This window comes from Dromaius novaehollandiae, chromosome 1 (assembly GCF_036370855.1).
Source record: "Dromaius novaehollandiae isolate bDroNov1 chromosome 1, bDroNov1.hap1, whole genome shotgun sequence".
Lineage (NCBI taxonomy): Eukaryota > Metazoa > Chordata > Aves > Casuariiformes > Dromaiidae > Dromaius > Dromaius novaehollandiae.
The window spans coordinates 58689940-58717868 of NC_088098.1; the positions used below are offsets into that span (position 1 = coordinate 58689940).

The following is a 27929-nucleotide window of genomic DNA, read 5'->3' on the forward strand; positions in this document are numbered from 1 at the left end:
CAATTTTACAGCATATCAGTTTGAAAGACATTCTAGATACTTGCCAGATGTGATACAGTGGTAAAGGAAAACTATAGCAGAGCACTTATTTATCCTTAGATCACCTCTCTCTTTTTCTCTCAAACCAAACATAAATGATTTCAGAATTTCCTAATGATCTTGCAAGATAAATATTAAAAGTTAGTAGAGCTAGAAATTACTATATTAAAATGAGTATTATAATTTTTCATTCTAGTGCTAAGAACATAAACCTTTCCTAAGTCCTACTTATCAGCACAAAAGACCTAATGCAATGACGTCATCCTGAAGTAGGGGAAAGGATAATCTTCCTTGTTGCTGCATTAGTAAAGAATGACAAGGAGTTCTGATAAATACACCACCCATCATGCATATATGTTTAAGTACACCCAGTTCTAAACTCACTTACACAGGACAGATGTCACGGATTTTACAAGCCATGCATTGTTTTCAATATTTCCAGTATGTTTTCTCCCTACAGCACAGCAATATGTTCCAAGCATTTTCCCATGCTTTGTCTCTGCTCTTCACCTTCACTCCACCAGCTGTCACTCCAGTGACATTTCCCAAGCATGAAGCTGACAAAGAGCAGGGTAAAGCTTAAGTGCTTAAGCTGTGGAGATCAGTAGCAACATTTTAAAATATCAACATATAACTCAGTGTTTTGCAGGCAATTTCTAATATTGTTACTTGAATCAACAATAGCGTTTACTACACAAACAGTCTCACTGAAATTGTTTCAGTTATTGTAGAAACTGTCAAAAGGTTACTGAACTACAGCAGATGGATACTTTTGCTTTGAATTTGTTGATTTTATACTGTAATACTTCACTTAAAATACAAATGAAGGAAGCCTAGCCAGATTAATACTAAGAAATTTCTGTATAGACAGCTAAGAAACTACTAAGAATGCACATCAGAGGCCAAAAGGGCAGAGCACAGGACAGATATTTGAGAACTATTTTACTTCCTGATTTGCATATATTCTCTGCCAATTTGTTTTTCTCATTCTAGAATTGTAATTACTGGTCAAAATTATCTGTGATTCTAGTCTAAAAAAGGTCAAGAGGAGTTATCAGATTGAAGAACCTTTCTGCAACAGTTAAGCTTTCCTCTTACTTTCTACTTCTTGTCTGTTATTTGAGCTACTATAGTCTAAGATCCAAATATCCCATAGCACTAGCATTTTGTTCAATCTGTAAAAGTACTGGTCCAACTACTAAAATTAAATTAATTCAGCTACTCCAATAACAGAAGGACAACTTGACACAATTTTCAATAATCTCCAAAAATCTTACCTCATGACAGTGATTTTAGGAAACATTCAAAACAGGGTTTCCGGTTTCCCAGCTGGCTTGATTATAGCACTTTTCCATTTTGATGTGTGCCTATATACTAAGCAGGGAGTGAATCTTAACTTCTCTTTGTTCAGATAAATTCGGTAGTGTTTTCTGTTCTTACTACGTTATGTGGTAGGAAGGAAAATCATCACAAGCCTCTTTGCCCTGACCAGGAGGTGACATCATGATTATGCAGAAGCAATTTTTGTGAATCAGAGACATAGCAAGCTTGTAATGTCCTATAATGTAGACATACCCTTACATTGCAGCATGTTCTCACTGCTCTGACTTCTAGGCTCTGCTACACTGCTAAAGAAGTGTGAAGGAGCCCCCTAGTGTAAAAAAGAAACTGAATCCACCGTCCATATTTTGCACACAAGTAACACAGCAAAACAATGGCTACAGAGCCACTGTCAGTCTCCCGGCATTCCAGCAACACACAGGAGCCAGAAGCTGCAACAATTATAACATCTCCTGGATCTCAACACTGAAGTAAAAGTGTATATACACCTAATGCCAGTCTTAATGGGTTTTACAGGTAATGCCACTTCAGGGCTAATGTGACCTAGCTACAAAACTGCTGTTAATTGAAAAAGGAATCCAAAATCTTGAGAATGAGGTAGAAATAAACTGCAGTTGCTGGCAGTTAAATAATTTGTTTGATTTTTTCTCAAGTACAGTAAACCATAAGAACTATTGATAAAAAGCATTTGAAGGACAGAAAGCCTTCTTGTAGACCCACCATACAGGGGTAATTTTATCTATTATGTGCTGATCACACACACACAAATCTTCTGGAGGTGTAAGCAATTTGCTCTGTAATATAAATAATACCTGGAAAATTCCAGTGCTTAGATCTCTTAGCTACTGATATTGCTTCACTATAACAGCTCTCTTTCTCTCTATCATGTAGGATATAGAAACAAATTTCTGTCTGTGTCACCACAGCATGCAACTTCTATAATATTCTCATAATACATACAGTTGAAGACACAAAAAGCCATTAGAAAGGCAATATATGCCACAGTAGTACCTGTGCTATGCTCTGAAGACACTGCATAGTAGGTGTTGGCAAAATATCACAGTCACAGAGAGAGAGAGACAGAGAGAGACAGAGAGAGAGGGAGGGATTCAGTCTGCACACATGTCAATACAATGCAGCTGTTTCCTGTGTCAGAACTTTTGGTGTGCACTTTGTATCACTAAGCTAAAAAAATATTAGCAAAGATGATGTTTATTTTGATTGTTTCATTTACTTGGTCTACAAATGATACTGTCCCTTAAGTTGTGTAGAAAAACCTTATGCAATAGTTTATATCTGTGTTTTTAATCTTTAAGAATTTAGAATGAGCACAGTTGATTGCATAGTGATGGACGGAAAGTAAAAACAATGATGAAGTTTAAATTGATAATTGCTTATTTAATGACCTGCTGTCTAACTGCTAGAAGGATAAGCAAAGAATACCTAGAATGCTGGAATAAATTTAGGAAATTCATTAGATGAGTTATTAAGTGATATTAGAACACTAGAAGTAATGTGTGAGAGGCATAAGTAATAACATGTGAGGAGAAATTGCAAATAATTAAGAGAAATCACAAGAGATACAGTTTAGCTAAACATTTAGAAGCCCAGGAGAGAAAACTTAGGCTCATTGTAGACAAATGGAATTTTGAAGTTGACTTCATTTTAGTTCCCACTAGGATTTCATCTTGGATGAAGACCTGAAACTTTTCTGAATTTCACAAATGGGAGGAATGAGTTCTGCAAAATCAGCGCACCATTCTGCTTCAGGCCATTAAGCTAGAAATCTTACATGAACAGCCACTCTCATTAAACTTGCAGAACTTCTCACTTCCGGCCAGGCTGCACAGCCTCCCTGGGTTGTTTTGGCACCTCCTTTTCTGGCTAGCATAGAGGAGTGCAGAGAAATGCAAGATGAAAAATAAGGGAAAAAATTAATCCAACTTTCCCAAACCACAGAAAATTTTCATTTGGTTTACATTTTGACTAAAAGTTTAGTGAGAGCAATGGTCATATTTTATCCAAAAATCACTCTGCAGGGAAAGAACAGTTTTGGTACAGGAGGACTAAGAGAGAGAAACATTGTACCTTCAGCATCTACATCCACATTCAGAGTGTATACATACTAAAAGTGCAGGACTGTTTGTGGATTGCTAAGAGATTACAACTATTACTGCATTTATGCAGTAGCATTTTTTGGAGGGAGAGTCAGAGGAAACTTGATATAACATAGCCTATTCCACTTTGTAGTGAAACTTGAGTGGCTAAAGATAAAGTTAATACGACAATGGTACAAAAAAGAACTTTCTAACTGCAGTGTCTGTGATACTTGAAAATTACTTAACCTCCCCTGGAGACTAGCCCATTCCTTGAATTGTATGAAATTAGACTGAAGAAGCAAACAAGAAGATATTACAAGAATTACAGGTTAATTAATGTGGAATTATTTGTTTTCCATTCTATTTGGCTCAGCTTATATGCATCAATACCAGATTTAATTGTAAAACTTAAAGATAATTATTTGAAAATATTTATGGTCTTATAAAGTCAAACTTTGGGGAACAATACAGTATATCTGAACATCAGTTTCCTATGTGCAGCTGGGATTCTTAAGGCCATATTTGAATACTAGATTATTAATTTCAGATACAGTTGATTAAGTCAGTTGTAACTACAGAACTGAATATCTAAAGACACACAACAAAAATATTTGAAAAGTCCCTAATACTGAGGCCTATGTTCCAGTAATATCTTCAGATACAACCCAGAATCTATGCTTTCAGATGATCAGAAGTTTTCTTCAAAATCTTCCAGGCTTTGAGATGCATTAGCAATTAAAGAAGTAATGAACTGTAGGTGTTGAAGGCTTGGGAATTAAAAATGGCTGTGCTTTCTAATAACCAATACAGGAATAAAAGAGATTCTCTAGAATGCACTTCATAAGAATTACTTGGCTGTAGGTTGCCATTTTTTCATGTACTTTTTCATTCTGCCACAAGATTAATGAAACTGAACAGATATCACAGTTTCTACAGTACTTTGGAAAACACATATCTACAGTTTGCAACCATAGCTTGCTTCACTGAAAGCCTTTTAGCCACATTTCACGGTGAGAAGAAATCTGCATAAGTAACAGATAATTTCTTACAAAACATGCAGACTTAAACCTTTGAACCTTGCAGTCTAATGAAGGGGATGTCATGCTATGCAAAACCACTGGCCCAGTGTTGGAGAGAATGATTTTGTAGACTGAAGTATATCTAACAGAATTAGCATTTACAGAGTCACCACTAAACTTACACATTAGTGCACAAGTAAGATAAATGAAAAAGTGTAGAGCATTTCAAGGATACTTATTCATACAGCTTCTTTTCGAGCAAACTATGTTCTTTTCCTTAAATACCTGTGGATGCACAAAGCTGTGGCTCAAAAGAAGTCAATCATACTCCAGTATGTGGGATTTAGAAACTAAACCAGTTCCAGAAAGAATTAGGGAGAAAACTTAGTTCTTTTCAGATAACTACTTCAACATGACCACATCTCTTTTAAAGTTTATAATATTCCTGATTAATCCAGAGGACACACCTAGTGAAACAAAAGGACAAGATGGCCAAATAAAATAAGCCACTGAGAAACATATTTAACTGATGCTGAGGTTATCAATCAAGTCTAAAGAAGTCAGAAAGAAAATACTAAGAGAAAGGAATAATTCTGGTTACTTAAAAAAAAACTTTCTCTTTAAATAGAAATGAACTTTTTAAATCTCTAAACTTCCCTGAAAAGGCCATAAAAACTTAGTAAGTGAGAACTTTAAAAAAATCTACCTTGAAAATCACATTCCCCTTTAAAAACTGTGATTGGAGAGTGTATTGTCAGCCCTGAACAAGTAGAATTATTTCCTACTTGCTTTATAAACACACTTTACTGCATATAAGCGCTGCAGTCTTCAATGATTCCTGCAGAAACTGTAGTTTGGATATTTAAGATATTATACTGGAACCACTTTTCTGTCCGCACCATACCAGAGCTGCTTTGATTATGATCCCCCTGCATCTCTTCAGTAATGGCAAGGTATGCTGAGTGGCCAAGCAGAAAAAGAGTAGTTTCATTCACTATTCAGTACTGGCTTCTTTTTGCTTATGCTGCTGTCACTAGAACTGATTCTTCTAGCTTCTATTGCAGTATTATATCTCTAAAGCATGGAGCAGAAAACCAGTGTGAGTGAAAGGTGAATCAAACATAACAGTATAATTTAGCTAAGGCTTTATTTTTGTTACGAGACAAAGCTCACTGTCCCTGTCTTGCCCCAGTAACTTCACCTTCACTCCCTAATGTCTATGTATTCCACTGGAAAGTTTCACTTTTTCTTTTAGCTCATTAAACAAGTTTAACAGGAGCACCATGATCTCAGTGAAATGTTTTCTTCCAAGATTAGATTTTTACAAGCCCTCCTGACTCAAAAATAAGATTAAGGGAAGATAGTATATGGTTAAGGCATTGGCCTAGTCCTTAGGAGATGCGAGTTTAGTTCCTGGTGCTATCACAGGCTTCTCCAGTGCAAATAATTTATTGCTAGATTCTGTAAGTGTTGCTCAAACTAAGCAGTGTCTTTCTCTGCAAAGAGCTCTCTTAATTTAGGACAAGGTACTGCTTAATGTCAGTGAAGGTATTCTCCTGCTGAATGCAATGGTTAATTTGTCTTTGCTAATCAGGGGTCTTCTGGTGCTATTTTCACAAGTGAAAGCATCCAAATAGCCCCAAAGTATCAGACAATCAAAAAAAAAAGTTCCTGGAATATAATTAACATTTAAAATTTTGGCCATAAGAAAACCATGTGCAGGACAGGACGTCAAAAGCACTATGTAAGTCATCTTACCATGCCTAAAGTAGGCAAGCACTTTCTGATAATTACAGGAAAGTTCAGGAACCAAAAGTCTAAACATTATTCAGACAGTACTGCTCAAATTACCACACAGGTGCAAAACTGAATCTTGTTGTACAAGGTTGGTTGCTTTTTGCTGACAAAGACCATGGTAATAATAGTCAGATCTTACTAAACAGACCTATAGCTATAGAGGTAAAATTCAATGCAGAGTAAATCCACAGAAGCTAACTGCATTACCCAAAAACAAATGTAGTGTGAGTGCAAAGTGAGCCAGTTGCTTGCTGTTACCTTTTTTTCTCTCCTGCTTTCATTTGTCACACTTGCTTCTAATGAGGGAAGAAAAATTGTCTGTCTTTGCAGAAGATATGATGAGCGTGGCCTGCTTCCTGCAGGTTACCAAGCAGGAGCAGGCCACCTCCTTTAAGGATTATTGCCATAGGAATAAAAATAAAAATTGTAATATGTGTGACCATAGGTGCACTCATGGATAGCATGACAGGTATTGGTTGAGTAACTTTCTTTCGTTGCTATGCAAAAGGCATTCAAACATTCTGCCTCTAACTAGATATTGATACTGAAATGCAGGAATAAGAATACCACATTTGTCATTTGTTATGTGCTTTTATATCTCAGAACACAGCTGAGGAAGCGTGTCTGATGGGCACTGTATAGTTAAAATATTCATTACATAGTGCAAAATAATGTATTGCTTGTTAAATGTTCAGTGTTATTAACTCTGGGAAATAGTTATTCTACTTCATTGTACATCAGTAGTCTTTTGTTCTTACCTCCTTCAAGGAATCACTTCACATCCACTGACTTTCTAGATGCCACTAATATTTATTCACTGAGCTGTAAGGTTGGAAGAAAAAGCAAGAGATTGTTCATTATCAATCTGATCCCAAGCCCACTAAGGGCAATGGAAGTCTTTTCACTGATTTTAGTAGACTTTGGATTCGACTCTATAAAAGTAGCTTCTAGCACCTGAGTCATCAGGAAATTATCCTGGCTGTATTAAGAGATTTCCCAGTGACTTCAGTGGTGCTAGGATTTCACCCAGCTATGTTTTTTTACATTGTAACTCATTTTGTAATCCAAATAAAAGGCAGCTTTGGCTATAGGACCAGAAGAGTATAAAAGGTCATATCATGATTGATCGTCCTTCCTCCACACACAAGGGTAAGCAGTAATTATTTACTGTGAGAACATACATAAGAAAACAAGACAATGTATTCTCATTATGGATGGAAGACTGTATTACCATTGTCCTCCTAGATGCACTATAGCGTGCAATATTCAAATGTAACGATGGCTACTAGTTTCTAATTATCTTGTCCTAAACCTTGATAAACCTGGTTATTCTCGTAATAGTGAATTTCTATCCAGCAAAGCATTTTTCTTGCCAAAGTATATATTTTTTTGGCAGCATCTGGCACTTTCCAGCCCTGGAATCTGATGTAGGCTTGTAAATTGTGCTATGTTGGCAAGGTTTTCACCCTCTAGAGCTTTGAATTGGTGTAAAATAATACATTATATTGTTTCCCACTCTTTCTGCTAGTTTTTTTTTTCCTCAGAAGAATTCTAAACTCTAAAAGTTCCGCTTCCTATCCCAGTGCAATATTCACGAAACTATAGGTCTTGCTCTTCACACGTTGCAACTGGCTTGGAAACTACTGTGTGAAGCATAATGGGTCTATCACATGCTGAGTATACTTAATAGCGTCCAAACAGCAGCTCCATAAAGAGCACAGAGACACTGAGGCTGTATGCGAGGGAAAATTGTTACAAACTCTATTTTGGAAACAAATTTAGGGAAAGATGATTTTGTTTTTAATTAAATATCCAGTGAACAAAAAAAAATCACCTCTGAAAGCATATTTCTAGATGAAAAAATGACCTCCTTCAATCATGTGGCAGACTGTCTGATAAACACAGACCAAGCTAAAAATTAACACACCTTTTGGAATAAATCTACATACAGAGACAAATTAATTTCTCTGTACATATATTTGTCGTACAGTCTGCTATCTATGGCTTTACAAAAGTGAAATAGATGTTTTATTCTCCATTTTTAATGTTATGAATTTTCATTTTCTTATAAGGTGAAACCTACAAATATTAATTATTCAGGCAAAATTCTCAACAGAGTCAGAATTTAACAGATTTCTCTTATAGCAATGTTAGCTGAGGACCTATGTTTTCCCAGTCTTACTCACCTAGAATTTTAGAGGACAAAGTCTTTAACAATGAGGAAACATCTTTGTGCCTTAGACTCAGTAATTAATGCAATCCAGTATTCTACAAAGCAATAGCCTAATGCAATTTCTCAATATTAACAAAAGCATATGCTTCCATAAAGATTTTACTTGTGCATACTGATAAAGTTTATCCTCTATTCTCATGCATATTAAATTAGACTTCAGAGCTAGAGCATCCATTCATTGTGCATTTATAAATGCTAATATATGCTCATTTTGATGAATACAAACAAAAATCAGTCTAAGCCTAATTATTTTATAGTACTAACAAAACATAGATGGAAAATGGAAACTAAATATTAAATATTATAGCTTCAAAATATCTGCAACTTATTTCCGTGAAAATCAGATTGCCTACTTTGTAAAGTTTAAACCTTGAGATATGCCTGTTAAGAGACTTTTCAACAGATCACAAGACTTTTTGCTTGCTTTTCTGTTGGCGTGTTTTAATAGTTCATAGAAGTATCAAAATACAGGCATTTCTTGCTGATTGAACATAGACTCATAATTTTCCAAATCCTGAGCAGAAGCTCCAGAGTACACTCAAGAAGTATAACAGATATAGTAGTATGCCATTTTTCTAACATAACAAGAAGATAAAATGTGATATCAAAAAACTCTGATTTTGTGTATACCTGTATTTAAAATTAAAAAATAGACAAGAATACTGACATGACTATACAGAACAGAGACAAAGAGGTACAGAGATACATGATTAAACAGCAGATTGGCCAGTATGTTTTTTAGGTCAAACATATGTCATCATATTTAATTATTAAAATGGGAAAATAGGAGACTGGCTTTGAATTCCACCAATGACACATATTTTGTGACTAAGGACAAATCACTTACAATAAAATTCCTCATGCTTGACTTCAGCTATGTGGATTAAGTTGTGTGTATGCCCTAACGGTAGATCACCTAGCTTTATCTGTAGTCAATGAAGAGGCATGGACTCTCTCAGAGGACAATTTCTTTCATTTTGAACAAAGCATCCAGGACAGGGGGAATAAGTCACTCTCCAGTCACATCTGTCTGTTGACTCAACTATCTTAAACTAGACCCCTAATTTTAAGGTAGCAAAGCTAAGTAAGATGAGTCTCAAACTTGGCATCCTTAGTCTTCTGTGCAGACAGTCACCTAACCCAAAAGTAGTCCAACCACCAGCTCCCTGCCTGGATCTAGCCTACTTTTCCAGCTCTGTACATTGTAATGCTCAAGAGCATTGCCAGCAGGTTGAAGGAGGTAATCCTCCCCCTCTACTCAGCCACATCGGGAGTACTGTGCCCAGTTCTGGGCTCTCCAGTACAAGAGGGACATGGAGCTACTGGAACGAGTCCAGGAGAGGGCTACAAGGATGATGAAGGGACTGGAGCATCTCTCATATCAGGAAAGGCTGAGAGAGCTGGGACTCTTCAGTCTGGAGAAGACTGAGGGGGATTTTATCAATGTGTATAAGTATCTGAAGGGAGGGTGTAAAGAACATGGGGCCAAACTCTTCTCAGTGGTGCCCAGCGATAGGACAAGAGGCAACGGGCACAAGCTGAAACACAGGAAGTTCCATCTGAACATGAGGAGAAACTTTACTGGGAGGGTGACAGAGCACAGGAACACGTTGCCCAGAGGGGCTGTGGAGTCTCCATCCTTGGAGATATTCAAAAACAATCTGGACACAATCCTCGGCACTGTGCTCTAGGTGACCCTGTTTGAGCAGGGGGGTTGGACTAGATGATCTCCAGAGATCCATTCCAACCTCAACCATTCTGTGATTCTGTAATAGTATACCAGCATATGCTTTCACCCTTGTTGTCCAGGCCACAGAACAATTCTTCCTGACATACTGCCTCATAGTATGCTTACATACATCCAGATACTGTAAGCTACAAACTAGACACTGGTAAATGAGACAAAAAGTTTGTCATCAGATGTCCCTGGAGAATCATTTACAAAGGTATCCCAAAACTGCTATCAATGCCAGAAAAATCAAACATGCTGTTTGACTCTGATGTTTTAGAAGAAACATTTTGAGTTGCTCAAGTCAAAAATACAACACAGAACAAGATTACATTACACTAATAGGACAATATCTTTTCACACTACTTTAAAAGCTACAGTTAGAGCTGAATATTGACATTGATAGGTTGTAAGGTTAGGAATATAGTTCACTGTTTTTCAGATTTATGCTATTTTCCTGAAATAAAGTCTAAACAGCATCCTCAGGTTCTGTTGCTGACCTAAAAAAGACACTATGTACAGCAAATATGAAGAGTCATGTAACACCTCCAGGACACATTACCCCAGCTCTTTAAGAGTCCTCTAAACAATAGGCAAATTTTGTGTTTATTTAGAGCTATTTCTCATGTAATTTTCTACTGTTAATATTACAACAGGAGGTTGTAATTTTTCACAGAATGTCTAGATAGTTTGACAGCTGAAACTTATACAGTCCACCTACACTGGTGTTTCTAACATTGATAATATCAGCAGAGCTGAACCAATGGTAGCATCAGTGAGATATTTGGTGGAAAAAATAAAACAATCAAAGGAATCAAGCATAAGCAAGCCCTATTGAATTACTCCACTGGCCTTGAATTATTTGAAGGGAAGTGCTGTTAGTACAGAAGCCAGCTGTTTAACTATTGGAATGCTGTAACTTGGCCTGCTTTCAGTGAACTTAAAAACAGTGTGACTAAATTTCATATCTGTTCGTAGCACATGGAAAGAAACATTCACATATTTGGTACAGTAGATTAAATGAAAGCCAAAAATTCTATTAAGTAAACTTTGACCTACATGATATGAAACCTCTTTTGAGCTAACAACTGACAAAAAAGGAAAGAAACCTCCAAGGACATCAGTGTACGTCAGCAAAAAGGAATGCCTAGGACTGTTATATATCCACAGGCAGCACTTTGAAGGTTGAGTAAATATAAGGAACTTTTTGGTAACAGCTGGGAGGCAGCACTGAAACTGCATCAAAATGAAGAGGAAGAACTATATGGGTGCCCAGTATACTGACATAGCGGGATCAGTCAGTATTTTAAGGCCATACCATCAAAAAATCAAGGAACAGAAAATTGATATTAAATGTATAGGACTAACAGCCATTTATTTACTCATATGGATTTTGGTCTAGAAATTAACTTAACTGCTTAAGTCAGTCCCCATGTAGTCAAGCGCTCAGGCGTGTGCTTAATGTTGAATACAGACTTTCGTCCCATTGACTGCAAAGAAGCTTGAACATTTACTTAGATCTAAGTGCATGTTTTAATACCTCGATGAACTGGATCCATCAGACCTGCTTCTGTGTCCCTCAGAAGATGGGGAAAGTACTGATAATATCTGCAGAAGTTATAGTATGTCCTTGTAATTCTTTATTGCGTCTTTGTCTGTGATAATATGTCATTTAACTATTGCAGCATTTAAGAGGACAGCAGCAATTTAAAATTTATTTATTTTAAATTAATTTAGATGTCAGATGTTTCTCAAAAGTAGAGTTTAGAATTATAATTACTGAAAAAAAAATTTTCCTATTCTTTTCTGCTTACTTGTTTTGTTTATTTTACAGCACTTCAGGTAATATCAATTTCTATTTCATATGAATTTTAAGCTTACTTAATTTGCTTAGGTCTTTCAAAGACTTTGAGGAAACTTTTTTTTTTTTAAGAGAGAAGTTCAATAATATCATTAAACCAATACTAACATTACTTTTTATGAAGAATGAGCATTTAGTATGCCATGTAACACATGAATAAGTCAGTCTACAAATAAATGTCAAGTTTCATTGTTGATCACAGCACTGATGTGTTGGTGACTCCATTCCAAACTCATTACTTGCTTCTTAGAGGTTTTTAAAAGAGCTACAAGATGTTGTATCCTGCTTTCTAAATTTATTATTCTATCAGGAAAAAAGATAGCTTGTATATAGCTTTGGTCTGGCTATAGTAAAAATAATTTTGAAGTACACTGAAATTTTCACCTGAAAATTTTCAAAATTCAGGATTCATTTTTACTTATGCATATGATGGCGCAGGAGGCATGCTGCAACAAATAAGTAAATTGGGTCTGACAATGCTTTGTTAGTACTGGAATTATTATATCAACTGTATATATGGTCAAATTCAGATAACAAGGGGTGAAATGTCTTGCATTTGATCACACAATAACTGAGTAGCTAAGATGAGAATAAAACCTAGAACTGACAACTCCAGTCTGTCATAAAAAATTAAGTTTAATTCCCTGCTTGATACACTGTGAAGACCGCATACACACAAATAAATGAGTGATGTGATTAAAAGTTAGAGCTGATGGCTATGGTTCCTTTATTTAGGTACAGTCAAAGAAAGATCAAACATATTCCTGTGAAAATGGCTATATTTACTAGAAAGTCATAAATTTCATATTAGAAATGACACCGATACAGTGGTAGAGTGCTACATAACATATTGGATAGAACTGGTTTTTTTCTTATGTCTCTAGTAAAAAATAATTCATGAAAGAGAGTATCAGATTGTATTATTGAGCTAAACTTAAAATGACAAAATGTAAGCAATGTTGCATAAATGCAAGCCTAACATGGACAAAGTGGCAGGAACTATTGATTGTTAAAGGAAGGGAAAGACTTTCCAAAAGTTACTCTCAACCAATAAGTTCATCTTTGTCTTGTTTAATCATGACAGAGCTAAATGTTAACCATATTCAACAACAAAATAGATGGCAAATTTTCAGACCTTTAAAACTTTACTTTTCATTTGATTTAATTCCTTTATAACCCCTTCATAAGGGATGGATCCCTTCAGAAATCCCAATAGCAGTCATTAGTCCTTCTTAAAAGAACAGTCTGACCAAAAAATATCACTAAAAAAAATTAGCCCAAGAAGGGCTCTATAGAGCACTTGCCTCCAGTAATTGACTTCAGTAAAGAACAAGAACACTTGTTTTCCTAAGGAATTTTCACAAGAGAAAGACATTCATAGATCTGCTACTCATGGAAGGAAGATTTCTTCTATCAAGCTCTGTTGTTAGTCCACTCAAGTTCCTGGCCAAGACATTTCATCTTACTGACTCTAAATTTTCTCACCTACAGATCATACTATCTTTCTCTTCTGAACGCTGTGAGGCGCTAACATTTGTAAGACTCTCAGAAGTGCAAAATATTACTAGTACTAAAATCGTCTATTAGCTTGAAAGGTTTTTTTTTTCCAAAGGTGAATCCTTTTCTAGGTAAAAAGGTTGGAATAAGCCAGTTGAAATTAACAAATGAACTGTCCATCACTTTTTTTACTATTATCAATAGCACCCCAGGGAACAAACTGAACATCAATATCTGTTAGCTGCTATAAAATACCATTTAAAAGAAAAATCTTGAATAGAAGCTTTTAGAGTATGTTTGCCTATGAGAAATTGGTAAAAGCAGGAAAAAAAGGAAGCTTAACTAATCGACTATTTGTACCCACAATTCAGATGGATCTATGAGTTACACATGCATATCCAGGAAGAGAATATGCCCCTCCATGTTTTAAATGGGAAGCGAATAAAAGAAAATGTAGAAAAGCTCCCGGTATCCAGGACAGCAATGTCACTCCACATTTCATCCTAACTGCTAGATTTTGGAAAAGTACTAGGCTAAGAGAATCTGACTAACAAACTTCAGAATAATCTCCAGGGAGAAGCTTGTAATTTATATTATAATTTAGTGAGTGAAAATAATCTTGACTTTTTCTATATCTTCATATTTATAATACTTTTCAGGGTTTACACACAACAACGCACTCATGCACGTGCGCATACACACAAATCAAAATATTACTGTAATCTAGTCCTGGCTTGCTGTTCTGTTTAGTCTTATGAAACAAATAATTTAGCAGAAAATGTACAGTATAGAGGCCCTCAGTGGATTACAATGCAGCAAGTAAGCATGTTTTTCTTTAATTTATAGTCCCTGGAAAAAGATATTTAAAAAAACAATTGTCTGAGTTTACAAAGCTCGCAAGGATAATTAGTTCTTAGCTGACTGTATTGCTGGCTAAAATGTTAGACATATTTTACCACTAGAGGTCTTTGCACTTATGGATGTTCTGCGGCCTCAGGAGTTCTTCATCAGTAAATTTATGTTTTAATCAGGGAATTGCAAACTGTAATGTTGTCCCCTAATGGACAACTGCAGGATGATATATGAATATCAACCTAGAATCTTCTGTATAAACATAGTAGACAAGACTATCCCAAAGAAAAACTGAAATTTGCATCTTCATTGATGCTCTTATTCTTTATCTAGCTTGAGTAATTTCTTAAAACTCAGTCTCCTGCCAAACTCTATGAATAATGGATTTTTAGCCTCAATGATAAAACTGAAGGGGAAAAAAAATTAAATAAAAAAATTGGCTGAGCTGACTAAATTGAGTTACTTCATTTTTTGGCTCATGGGACATTTTTCTTTCCTTTTTTCCAAATTTTAGAGGTTTTATCCAATGTAGATCATTCTCTAAATGGAAACATTTAATGTTGAAAATGTCAAAACAAAACATTTAAGCTTTTCAGAATTTTACTGTTTGAAACCAAATTCTACCTGAATTTAAAAATAGATGTAGTAAGTCAGCAACTACTTTTTTTTTTTTTTTTTTTTTTTTTTGGTGAATTTACTGTTCATTCATTTCTAATGTCATAATATGGCAACTACACATCCAAGCATAGAAACTATAAGCCAAGGAAAAAATGGGTCTGTAATCTTTGTAGGGCAGTGAAAACAACAGCTGCTGAAGAAATCAAAAAAGACTAAGAAAACTATAAGACTTCTATGGAAGAAAATGTCACCATTTATCAGAGCTGCATGAGAAATGTAAAGCATTCACCAATCAAGTATTTTCTACAGCTGCTCAATGAAAACACAAAACACAGGAAAGACGATCTAATGTCAGTCTCATTTCCCATCTTGTACAGAGCCATACAATATAAAATCTTCTGCCTTTATCTGTTCCATGAGTCATCTTCCTACTCCTGCTGCATTTTATTGGTTACTACATTATCTTATTTCTTGCTTCCTGCTAGTTTTTGATCTTGCAGCTCTTATAGCCTGTAGAGTAGTATACGGTATTTATTTCCCTTTTTGAACACATTTTAACTTCACAAAGTTGCTCAAGATAGACTTCTTTCATTAAAAAAGACTTGCCTTACAACATTATCATTATTCAGAAGAGAAATACTATACAGGCACAATCTATGATCTGTATATCAGCTATCTAAGGCAGCTCAACAATCAATTTTCATCCAAAAGTTAAAGGGCAAATTTCCTTTGTTAGACTTCTGAATGCCAGATTTCAGCTTCCTCCCTCCCCCTTTTCAATGACAAGACAGTTCAAGAAAATCTTTTAATAATGCAGTTCTAAGAAGAAAAGATACGATTTTGCTCAAATGCTTAAATAACAACCAGCCATAGACAGAGATCAAAAATGGCCATTTCCTGGGCAGTACCTTTGAAAGCTGCAACTGAAGACAGGGTCTTAAAATAGATACACAGAGGTAGTCTCTACAACTGTCATTGCTGATTCAGATACAATAATGTAATTTTCTATGATTGCTTCTGAGGTCTCTGCATTTTCTTTCTAACATAAAACTTTCCATTTTTGTTTTGAATAGGTAAGCCTACAGGGTATGGATCCAGCAGTAGACGCTTACACCACAAGGGAATAGTGGATGAATGCTGCTTCCAAAGCTGTGACCTGAGGAGGCTGGAGATGTATTGTGCGCCAATCAAGCCACCTAAATCTGCACGCTCTGTACGTGCTCAGCGCCACACTGATATGCCAAAAGCACAAAAGGTAGGCCAGACTGGGGGAAAAAAACCACCATCACCACCACCAAATCCCTCACTTTTAGAGAGGGAGAATTCTGTCAAGGCTGGTAACGTAGACAATAACTGATGTGTTCTGCCTACTGGATAAACTGAGATTTAGTAGTTCTTTTGGAAAATAGCAGCTGTAGTAGAAAATAGGTAGAAAATGGAGTGTTTTTCTTCATCTCATCTCTTGGAACATTAAACAAAAAATTGAATTGCTAAGCTAGTACCTGTGAGGCTTTATTCTCTTTCTGAATATTAACTGACAGGTACTCATATCATCTAACCAGCAATAGCACCAATGACCTCTTTCAAAAGAGAAAGCAAACACTGAATGATTAACAACTGATCTATTCAGAACCTCCTCACTCATCTTTCCATGTCAGGAAGAGAAAATGAGTGACCAGGAAGAAAAACAGCTCTTGTTATTCATATTTACTGTGTAAATAAACAAAAGATGTTTTTCTTCAATCATTGTTTTGGCTTTTTTATTTTTTTTTTATTTACCAGAACCAAATTAACTGGATAGTCAATGCATCCCATATTTTATAATAACTGCTTAATGTTTAATATGCATATTTTTCATGCACTTCAAATATTCATTGGTATTTTTTGTAAAATCCTGAAGTTCAGAATCTGATTTTTGTCCCTGTTGTGCTAGATACTGCACCTATATGTATTTAAACAAATCTCATCTACCCTCAACAGAGTTTACAGTTCAGATAACCTTCCTTTAGGCTAAGCTACCAACAGGCTCACTTCCAACTCTCTCGTCTGAGCTCTAAAAATCTATTTTATGTGTTATCTGTCATTTGCTGTAAGCTTTGAGTGATATATTTTACTGTTGACGACTCTGTCCTACACATATATTGGCCCCCACTCCTGCAGTTGCCTAGAAGTTTGTGGTTTTTTAACTAGAAATGAAACTGCATGAAGTCAGTCACGCACAGGAAGTCAGGAAACCAGCACTATACAGTAATTACTTTCCTTAACATCAGCTTTATAAAAATAACAATTGTAATAGTCCCATCATCCATTTCTCTTCCATAAGTAAATCCACAAAAGAGAGTCCTTTTCATCTCTTCCTCAAGGGCTTTCAACCCTTTAAAGGAATGACTGTGTGATTCTTCCTGGGAAGTATCACCTTAGCAATAAACCTCTCAAAACATACACATGAAGGTGAGTGAAGTCATCTTCATAGAGAGCTCAGCTGTGGACAAGCAAACCCCGAGTTTCTTCCCATGTGAGCACACATATACTTATGGTCTGTGGGAAAAGAAGAAAACAGACTTGGCCAGTAATCTCGCAGTTTCTCCCAATACTTGTTGCTAGGGCGATGGGAAAAACACTTTGTAACTTCCACTAAAGAGAGATGAGATTCCTACCAGCTTTCTGATAGATCTCCATATCACTTTCCTTGGAGTGCCAAGGAACAGTGTAATTCTCTAAACAGCTGTCCTCTTCCTAGTCCCAGAGAGAGACACGAAAACACTCTTCTTACAAACCAAAAGGATCAGAAAAGAAGCCTGGCATCTTTCATTAGTAGCAAAGGAGGGAGTGTTCAGTGGAGGATATTACAAGAAAAAAAAATAGAGGAATGAAGTAGTAATCAAGAGAACCCAACTGGGAAAGAAAGCACCTATGAAAGGAGGCGCAGAAGAGAACAGGTGAAAGGAAGGAAATTAGAAAAGGGCAGGGATCAGATGATAAGAAAAAGACAGTGGAGAGTGGAGGAAAAGGAAGGGAATTACATCAAGGAGGCTGAGAAGGGAAATACTGAAGAACTGAATGAACCATAGGCAAAGTGCCAATGTCACACAGAAAAGATAGAATTTTGAGAAAAAGGGAGAGAAAACAAAATTAGATAAAAAAAATCATATTAAAGAAAAGAACATCGTTAAAGAGAAATGTATTGGAAAAGGAGGAGACAGCTGATCAGAAACAAAAAAGCATAAAAGTTTCTTAGTCGGAAACGGACAATTAAATAAGAAAACTGATGGGAAAAACAAACTGAAATTTTCCTTAATCTCTGTACATGGAGAAGACCAGACTGAGGAAACAAAAATACAGGAGAAGGAGAAACTATAAATTCAGATTTATGATAGATAAGATGAAAATACAGAGAAGGGAAGAGAAGAGAAAGAGAATGAATTAAGAAATCAATGCAAAGGCAAGGGAATTATAATAATTTGAACATTTTCTGGAGGAAAAGGTTTAAAGACACAAATGAAGCTCTGCTTAGTTGCAGCCACCAAAATTCATGGACTTGTTCCCCTCACACCACTCCATCTATCTATGTCATTAAGTGAAAGAATTGGAGATTAACATAATTCAAGTAGCTTTTTATGCAGCAAACATATGTGGAGTTTTAAACTGACACCGCTTAGAAAAAATAATTTTCGATTTTTTCCTAATTATATGACTCTCTATATTTGATTCAAAAGCAAATGTTACATTTTCTTAAATAACAAGGCTCTTTATAACATACAATGTATTTTTAATGTCATGAAGACAAAACATGAGAAATGCAACAAGAAAAGTTGTGTTTTAGTTAACCTAATGTAATATGTGTTTTCACTGTTCCTTGCATAGAATAACTTTCCAAAACTTTCCAAAAACTTTCCAAAACTTTCCAAAACCATAGAGCCTAGGGAAAATTTAATTGAAGCACAAATTCAAGCTCTTGCAGATTCTAAACTGAAATGCCAAAGTAGAGATATGGGATATTTCAAAGCTCATGCAACTTCTGGATCTTCAGAACTTTAGTGAACACTAAATTCAATTTGCAAATAAAAATTAATAAATAAATAGGAGTAAAGTTTCATATTCTGTGTGACATATGAAAAAGCAGAAGAGATGCAAAAGACTGTAATAAGTCCATATTCTCATTTAATAATTTTTTTCTGGTCAGCTGTATATACCTGAATTAAGAAAAACAATGCTATCTTCGAACATTTTATTTTTGATACACTCCCCCAATATGAATGCATTTAGCTAATTCAAAGTGTAATGTTAATCATTTTAATGAAAAAAAACAATTACGTTAAAGCAAATAATTTTTCAGAGTTGAGCATATTTGCTTTATCTGCTTTAAAACATATTGCTTCTCAAATCCTATCATTTTCTCAAAGAACTCAATGGGAACACTTCCAGGCATCATCTGTTCTGTCAGACTTACTTATGCTTGAGTTTGAAGTTCAGTTTTAAACCAGTTTCACCCATTCAGACTTGAATCTCTCAAAATAATTGTGTCTATATGGCTAGTATGTGAGCCAGTTTCCTCCCTTCCCGCACACCTGAGTTTCTCTATCTGGTAAGCCAATTGGCTTGCTTCAGACTCCTGTCTGAGTGAGGGGTACTACTGCTGATCAAGGAGCCTGTGTTTAAATATGAGCTTACATCCTAAAGTAACCAATACAGTCTCACTGATTTTCTGTGGGATTTTCCTGGGATTCTCTAGGGCAGATCAGGAAATATTCACAAAGAACTCAATCTTTCAGGTAGTACCTGTACCTGCACCTGCACAAAGTCCTAGTTACTTTTATAATGGCTTTTATATGAACATAAAATCTAGCTCATAAAGAATATCTTGAAAGAATGGGATCTTAGTGCTGACACAATCGCTATTCCAGCTTATGATTTATAGCTTTTAAATATTAAATTCTTTTTAAAAATTGAGGGAAGGATACAGTCTTTGTTTGCTTCTGTAAATAAAGATGCTATTGAACACAGCTTTTGTGGGCAGATGCCAGGATTTACTGACCAACATAAAAGAACATTACTAAGCAAAAGACAGTAAGATTAGGTGACTAATAAAACTGTACAGTTCAATAAAAGATCTGAATGTTTTTGAAACTCAGAGTCAGTATAAACATTTTGGAGAAGATAACTTTTTGTTCTTCAGAATGGATAAATTTGTCTACCTCTGCATGTCTGAGTGAAGTCTGACAGTACTAAGCTATGCCTTAATGCTTCTCCCCTTCTTTATTATATATTTATTTATTTATAACATTTATTTATAACATTTCAGAACTGAATTAGATTACCAGAAGTAGGTCATCACCATGGGGTAGCTAAGACAAAAAACGACAACAATAATTACACTTACGAATAAAAACAGGTGTTTCGGAGGTCTTCAGAAACCCTGTAAGAGCTTACAGATAAGGTCACTGGAAAGTCTTAAATATTGTCACAGCTTCAGTGACACTAAAGTGAGAAGCCAATGCATATTCATAATTGAGTTTAGACTATCACATTTACTTATACATGATTTAGAATGCAGTTGTGGTTTTTTTAAGAGTAGCTTACAAGAAATAAAAGTTTTGCTTAGTGACCACTGAAACTAGACGTAATTAACAAGTCAATAGAATAAATTCCACATTTATACACCTTTCATTCCCATGATTTCAACAGGAATTTTTTTCAGTGTGTCCACGAGACAGAAAGAGCCAGGCTACAACTCTATTTCAAGTTCAGTGCTATGAGGGACAACAGGAACCAGGTTCAGATTATTGTGTTATAATAAATAGGATATTTAATTAAATATGAGACAAAGAGAGTAAAGAGTCTAAATCCATGGGAGGAAGGTAATGCCAATTTTCAACTGGAGAAATACCTTCTGAAAATAAATATTTTACTCAGAAATTATTCATACCTGTATCCTCTCTTCCTTCCACAAAAGAAAAATGACTGCTAGTCCTTATAGGTTTTGACCAAAAAACCCAAACAAACAAACAAAAAAACTGCAAACATTTCTGTAGAGCCTTTAATGTAAGGTTCTCAAAGCACAAATATATCTGAGACTCACAGCACAGCAATTACTAGATGTTATTCTTATTTAAATATGAGCTTTAAGGCAGGATTTAGTGGAACATATACACTGTTGTTTAGTCACTCAGATTTCATACACAATCTATTTCTTATGCCTTTCATACTTCCAATATAGTTTTTATATGGTATTACCTCAATCTTTTTAACAGAAAAAAACCCTCGATTTGGGTTTTGGTTTAAATGTTTTTGTAGGAGATCTACTTTCTAAAGTTCTTGAACAAATTATTCCTCCTATGCACATCTTTGTAGATTGGCAGATCCTCAGTAGACTTAGTCCAATGGAGCAGGGTTGTTTTTCTGTTTATAAGTTATATTAATGCTGATTTGTAGTCATTAGTGCACTTCAAACAAGCGTTTCTACACTACAGACACAAACTTGAACAATGAGAGCCAGGCACTGAGTGATTAATTTAATTAATGTAATTAATTAAAATTTTGTGAACTCCAAAATGCCAATCTGCTGATGGAGGCCAGCCTCAGGAGCTAATTTTAATCTAATTACAGAGACTGTACATGTACAGTCAAGCATAACAGCTAACAAACGGAACATTTCCTTCGGTATAAAACCATTATTTTTCCTGTTATAAGAAAGACCTTTATTAACAAATAAACATGAAAGTACAGTTTAGAAAAAAGAAAAGAAAAAAAACCCCACAAAGTTAGGAACATTATACACACAGCATATTTCCCAGATTCACAAGCAAAGAAAAAAAAAAGAAGACAGAAACACTTTGTTATTGCCACAGCTGCTATATGCCAAGGAGCACATACCCAATCTTAACTCTATCCTCCTGTTGATGCTTAGCTTCCACCACCTTTAGTTGCTCTTTTACCTTCAGCCCAGGACAAAATTACCTTAAACTGGAGCAGCCAAAGAATATACCAAACATGGATAACTGCTTGTACGGGGAAGTGGCATCACAGCACAATGCTATAGGTACAGTCTAACCATAACAAATTCTCTAGTGAACAGATGGGATAACTCGGAGTATCCTTCCAGCTGGATTTCAGCACTGTGGGCCTTAAGGAAGTTGTGAACGACAGTAGCATACAGTTCCTATTAGCCCCCAACAGGCAAACTTCTTTCTCAGACATCTACCTAAAGGATACCAAACTCTCATCAAAGAGTGTGTCCTACTGGAAAAGAAGCATCTCACCTGCTCCCTGAAATATTTTATATTCTTTGAGTCCCAGCAAACCTGTCTGGTTCAGGAAGTCTCTCTGGGATTAAAAAAAAAAAAAAATTGTGGTCTGAGAAGTTTTTTGAGCATTCAAATCTTTTTCTCCAGTGTGAAACAATAAACACCGTCAAGCTGGAGCACATGAAAGTCCACAGTGAAGTGGTACTTCCATTTTTAAATGCTCAAAAGCTAGCATAAAAGAAGAACAAGACATCTTCTAACACCTGGTGACAACTGGACAGTGGTCAGTGAGAAAATGCCTTAGTTTTGTAAAAAATAATTTTTTCACTAGCTGCATATGTTGATATAACAATCATATCTGAAGCAGAATTTACAAAAGCCCAGTACAGCAAGCTAAAATTTAGGTAGCCATTTACTTTATGCCTTTTGGTTAAGAATATTCTTCATTTGAATGTGATCTGAAAAGAAAAATGATTCCTTTAAATTAGAATGGGATTTATCTGTATAATCTACATCCAGTCAATCTGTGTTCTGTAATATAGTGCCCTGATCATTCAGATTGCTCATTCAGATCAGCACAACAGCAGCTGACCAGAAAAATAAAACCGATGCAAAATATGCAAAAACTACAGGTAATGCATTTGGTTTCCTCTAATAGGGTTCTTAAGGAAAGCTAGGTGATTAAAATCAACTTTCAGTTTAACATTCCAAAATATCAAGAAAAATTGGTTCAGGCCAACTGTTCTGGATTATTTAGCTATGGGAAATAAAATTAGTGTTGCAATGGGATGCAAAACAAGACCAAAGTGATAAAGATTGTTTTCCTTTTTTCAGTTTATTTAATTTTTTAGACATATATTCCTTTATAATTTAATTAATCATCTTATATTTAATTATTTGATTAAATTAATGGTAATTTTAAAAAATTTAAAATGATGTTTTGAAATGGAAAAGTCAGAAGTTTCCCATTGAAAATGCTGAAATTATAAGTTTTGGTATTTCCAGACAAAAATATTTTAATTGCAAAGTGTCAAAATAAAGCTTTTTGGTTTCTTGCAGTTTTATCTTGTTGGGGGTGAAACTGATCTTCACTAATATACTTTCAGTCTCCCAAAAACTTCAAATTTCAGGAAAATTAAAATTACTCAAAATCACTTGCTTTGCTTCTGAGTGTGTTAAAAGCTACTGAAATGAGCACTTAACCTTTTTATGTTAATCATAATGCTATTCAAAACAAGACCCCAGTTGAACATACAGTAACAATAATGCCTCACAGTAAACGTGGAATTCAATGGAAACAGCTACTTGTATGTTTAATCAAATAGGTAAACCTTTTCAGGATCAGAATCCTGTGAATATTCTTAGTAGTCTTCCAGCAATTTTATAACAAATTCCATTTGAAAATTCATCAGCAAAAATAATCATTCTTTAAAGAATAAGGGAAACTTGAACATTTGATTGAATAATCCAACAAACTGGCAGAATCTGTTGTCCGTTCATTTAATGATCACTCACCAATTATGCTTATTCAAAGTGTGTTTGTTTACTTATTAGTTACTTGAATACTCTACTGAAAGCTTTTCAGTTGGAATTCTTAATGTTAAAAAACATGAGAATTGCTTAGATGATACATATTAGGTATTCATCTAGCCAGAACTAGTCACTAGGAAGTGATCAACTTTGTAGTACATATCCGTTAAAGAAATCTACCTCATTAGTTATGTATAAAAGCAAACAAATTATTAAAGAGAACAGAATTTAATCATATGTCAGCATTTCTAAAATCAAGAAAGATATGCCTGAATTTTTAACAAAGAGAAGAGGTATGAAACCCAAGCACATTATACATATATATATGTGTGTACATATATGTATATTAACCAAAGTCTATGAGAATAATTAGTGATCCCATTTTCAGGTTAAAATCTCATTTAATGAGAAAAAAACTCAGCTAGTAAGGTGGGAATAAGGAACAGTGAGAAGCTTTTCAGTATTTGTACTAGACAACAAAGCAGTGGTTTCCCGTCTATTTCACACTAAGTTTATGTTTACAGTTTTAAACTGTGTGAAACAGGAGCAAGAAGAGGAATTCTAAGTTCTAGCTTCAGTGTACATGGTTCCACCTATCTTTTTTCTTTTTTTCATTTCTTCTGAGAAATGCTATTAAAAGTCTATCTATCTTTAAATGAATTAAGATTTAACAGCAATTGGGAAAACTGCTGAACAGAAATTTGAAAAGCAACTGTTCTCCATTCAAGGAAGGAAACAGCTATTTCCTCGGCAATTTCTGAAAAAGGGAAAACTGACCTTTTTGGATGGAACACTGTCATAGCACAGAGTTCTTATTAATTTAAGACTACAATGCACCATGAAAATTAGCACATGAAAGTGAACTGTTAAAGCTCATTTTAAAATCCAGTAAATAGAGAAGAGGAAGAAAGGTAATGCCATGCCATCCCCTTGCATTCTGAGCAAGAGGACCAGAAAAGTAGACTTCTTGAGATAATTTCGTTTTTCTAGTCCTTAGTTTTCTTTAAGCCCCATATGCAGAAATATACATAAATATATACCAACAAAGTAGCAATAGGAAGTGGATTCTCGCAAAAGATCAGATGCTAGCCAAAATCTTCTCAAATTTTATCTAACCTTTGAAATATAAATAAATACTAAGTGGAACCACGAGAAGGTGGGAAATGACCTTAATATATTTACTTTAAGAAAATACCATTAAGAAAACAGAAAGAAATTGCATTATTTCTCATTTATTTTTTGTAAGATTGGCAGTATCTTTTCTGATTGGCCCTGCAACAACTTGCAGATACATTTACAGGCCAAAATATGCATAATGGCACTAATCCTAATTTCTACTACATCCATGCCACATTACCAAAGCCAATGAGGGAATGTTTAGGTGTAACAGATAGCAGAATTTGGCCTCTTCACTTCAGAAATTTATTTTCTCCCATTGCTCACTTTCCAGCCTTGTTATTTTGTTACTGACCACACTGCCCTCTGAACTAAAAAGCTTCTCAAATAGACCCTAGAGAGTTCGTAGCTAAGTTATAATGTCTGTTATTACAAACATTAGACTTTTCATTTATTAGCAGTAAAGCAAGAGGGCTTTTATGCCAATATGAGGCTTAAATGTCCATGCTAATAGCATAAGAACACTGCTGCATGCTTCCGAGTACCCTTCATCCTAGTTAAATGACCTTTACTATCACTGAGGTAGACATTATCCTTATGTTAATGCTACACTCTCTCAAAAATCCACACTTAAGATGACATGGCAGAAATCCACACTTCTGTGTTCACAAACTGACTTACGCAAAGCTGACATTTTGTAACTGTCATCTTAAATGCTTACTGTCTTTGGCCAGATCTGTAATTTCAGCCTAGAGGATCTGATACTGAAACAAGTTTCAGAGATAACGATTTTAATTTTAATTACCATTTTTCAAAGACTTGAAGAAAAAAGGCAAGCTTTTCTCTGCCAGTGCAAATGCAGGTCTGAGAATCTGATTCAAGCATTCACACTTGTTTTCAATGGTCTCAACAGCTTATACTTGCAAAAAATGCGTTATATGGGTCAAAGCACTTTCTGGAGTGCATGTTACTGCCACCACCACCAGTGCCACTTCTTTATGCTTATGGATTAAAAGGCTGATTCTAGAAGAGAAACTGTTCTGAAGGTAACCTGCCACTTTCCCTCAATTTCAAAGGTAGCCTGGGTGTTATGGCAGCTCTTTTGCCATCTACATGCCAGCAGTAAAAGCTATAACTGAAACCCTGCTGCACTTTAGTATATGCTGGGTTTGGATAATTAAGCCATTACAAAGTTAGACGGTGACCTTAGAAGTGATAATTTATCTGTTCATTTGGGAAACGTATGGCTCATTTTTTAATATAAGTGCCTTTTGGAAGCCACTGCAATGCAAAATGGCTGTTGTTTCATAAGCTTCTCATTTTCATATTATAGATGAGTGTGGAGCCTTTAAGAATGTATGACTTTTTGCAAACAGACTGTAACAACAAATTCATCCCCCTTAGGTTGGTAAACTCTCCTCAGAGAGGAGAACCTTGGGGCAGCATTGATAAGGTTTTTATTTTGCTTTGTTGCCATGAGGAAATATTAAGCCAGTGAGTAAAGAAATTCCTGTTTTCTTAGTGCATTGCTACCAGTATAATCATTTGTAGCATAAGGCAGGATCCTTAACAATGGAAGCCTCATGTGACTTGCTGTAGCAATGATTCCAGATAAAATCAGTGAAAATTGAAGGGCTCATCCAGAATGAGTACTTGGAGGTGAAAACTAAGCTACAATTTAGGGTAAACTAAAGACAGGAAAGGTCATTTTGAAAAAGCTGGAAGAGAAACTGGCAAGGGAACAGCAAAATTTATTTTAAATTGTGGATGAGCAGAATTTTTTGAAGTTTCTCTGTTTCTATATTCAATGTATACTAAGAAAGATATCCTATAGAGGTCTTAGTAAAACTTGATGAAGTCAAGCCAGCATTCTATTGAACTGATCTCTGGAAATGTCACTAGATGATTAATCTCTTCCTCTTCATTTAATATTGCATTTCAGACTAAGAAGGTCTACAATTTCTTCATCATGAATATTTTACTATTAACAAATTTGGCTTTCCAGTGATGGCTCAATGTTATTGATTATTTGTTGGTGGTATCATTATTTTAACACTTGCTAGTGTTATTTTAACACTTGCTAGTATCGCCTGCTTTTTTATATTCTGAAAATAATAATTCACCTCATATCCATCAGATTCTGACCCAAAACCTGTGGAAATTAATGAGCTCTATGTGAACTCAAGTTTTGTTATCCATTATCAGTTTCTGATTTATTTATGTTTAATAGAATAGTATTTATAAACATATGTATATAGTATTTGTATATTTATAAACATACTATTTATAGAATAGTATTTTATAAAGAAAGCATTAAAAAAATTTAGAGGGGTTCAAGTTTCTTTTTTTAAGGCTAAAAGATAATGCCATGGCACAGCTGCAATACACATGCCTCACCTTTCTCAGTAAGAGATTTTTATTTTTGATTTTTCTGAGGACAATAGACATAAACATAAAATTTTCTTTCTGATGAGGATTATAAATATGGTGAGTCACTTGCCAATTTTCCCTCTAGACTGGTGCAGAATGGGCAAAGATTTGTGTCCAGCTAATATTTACCAGCATGGTAAATGAGGAAATCAAACTGACAGATATATGCTGCAACCATCACTGCTGCTGGAAACTGGCCAGTATGTGGAAGAGAGTGAACTGAGGGCATTATTCATTCCAAAACCTTCTTGATTTGCCTGGCACATTACTTTGTTTACTTTTGTTTGTGAAAACACAACTGATTTGACTGCAGCTCCTCCAGTGAACCAGCACTTTTTATATTCCTAAAAGCCTTATCTGATAAAAGACTCACACGTTTAACATGCAATTTGTAAAATGTAGGCAACTGAGTCCCACTCAGCAATTTTGAAAACCTGCTCACTGACTACCAAAACCCAGGAGGCTCCATAAAGCCCTCAGTCACAACTTTAAAGTTCACTGGGCCCTATACATCCTGCTTTTGC

At 35.2% G+C, this 27929-nt stretch overlaps 1 protein-coding gene and 1 long non-coding RNA gene across 2 annotated transcripts in view; one reads left to right on the plus strand and one right to left on the minus strand.

The window, feature by feature from the left end:
- LOC135328693 (uncharacterized) overlaps window positions 1-1523 on the minus strand; it is a 150103-nt gene extending 148580 nt beyond the window's left edge. Inside the window, exon 1 of the long non-coding RNA XR_010389666.1 lies at window positions 1317-1523. This is a non-coding gene — a long non-coding RNA (uncharacterized LOC135328693). The remainder of the gene's footprint in view (window positions 1-1316) is intronic.
- The window catches only part of IGF1 (insulin like growth factor 1), a 60378-nt gene that overhangs the window by 23991 nt on the left and 8458 nt on the right, over window positions 1-27929 (plus strand). Inside the window, exon 3 of the mRNA XM_026117890.2 lies at window positions 16159-16340. Within this exon, the coding sequence (XP_025973675.1) occupies window positions 16159-16340 (182 nt within the window). The remainder of the gene's footprint in view (window positions 1-16158; window positions 16341-27929) is intronic.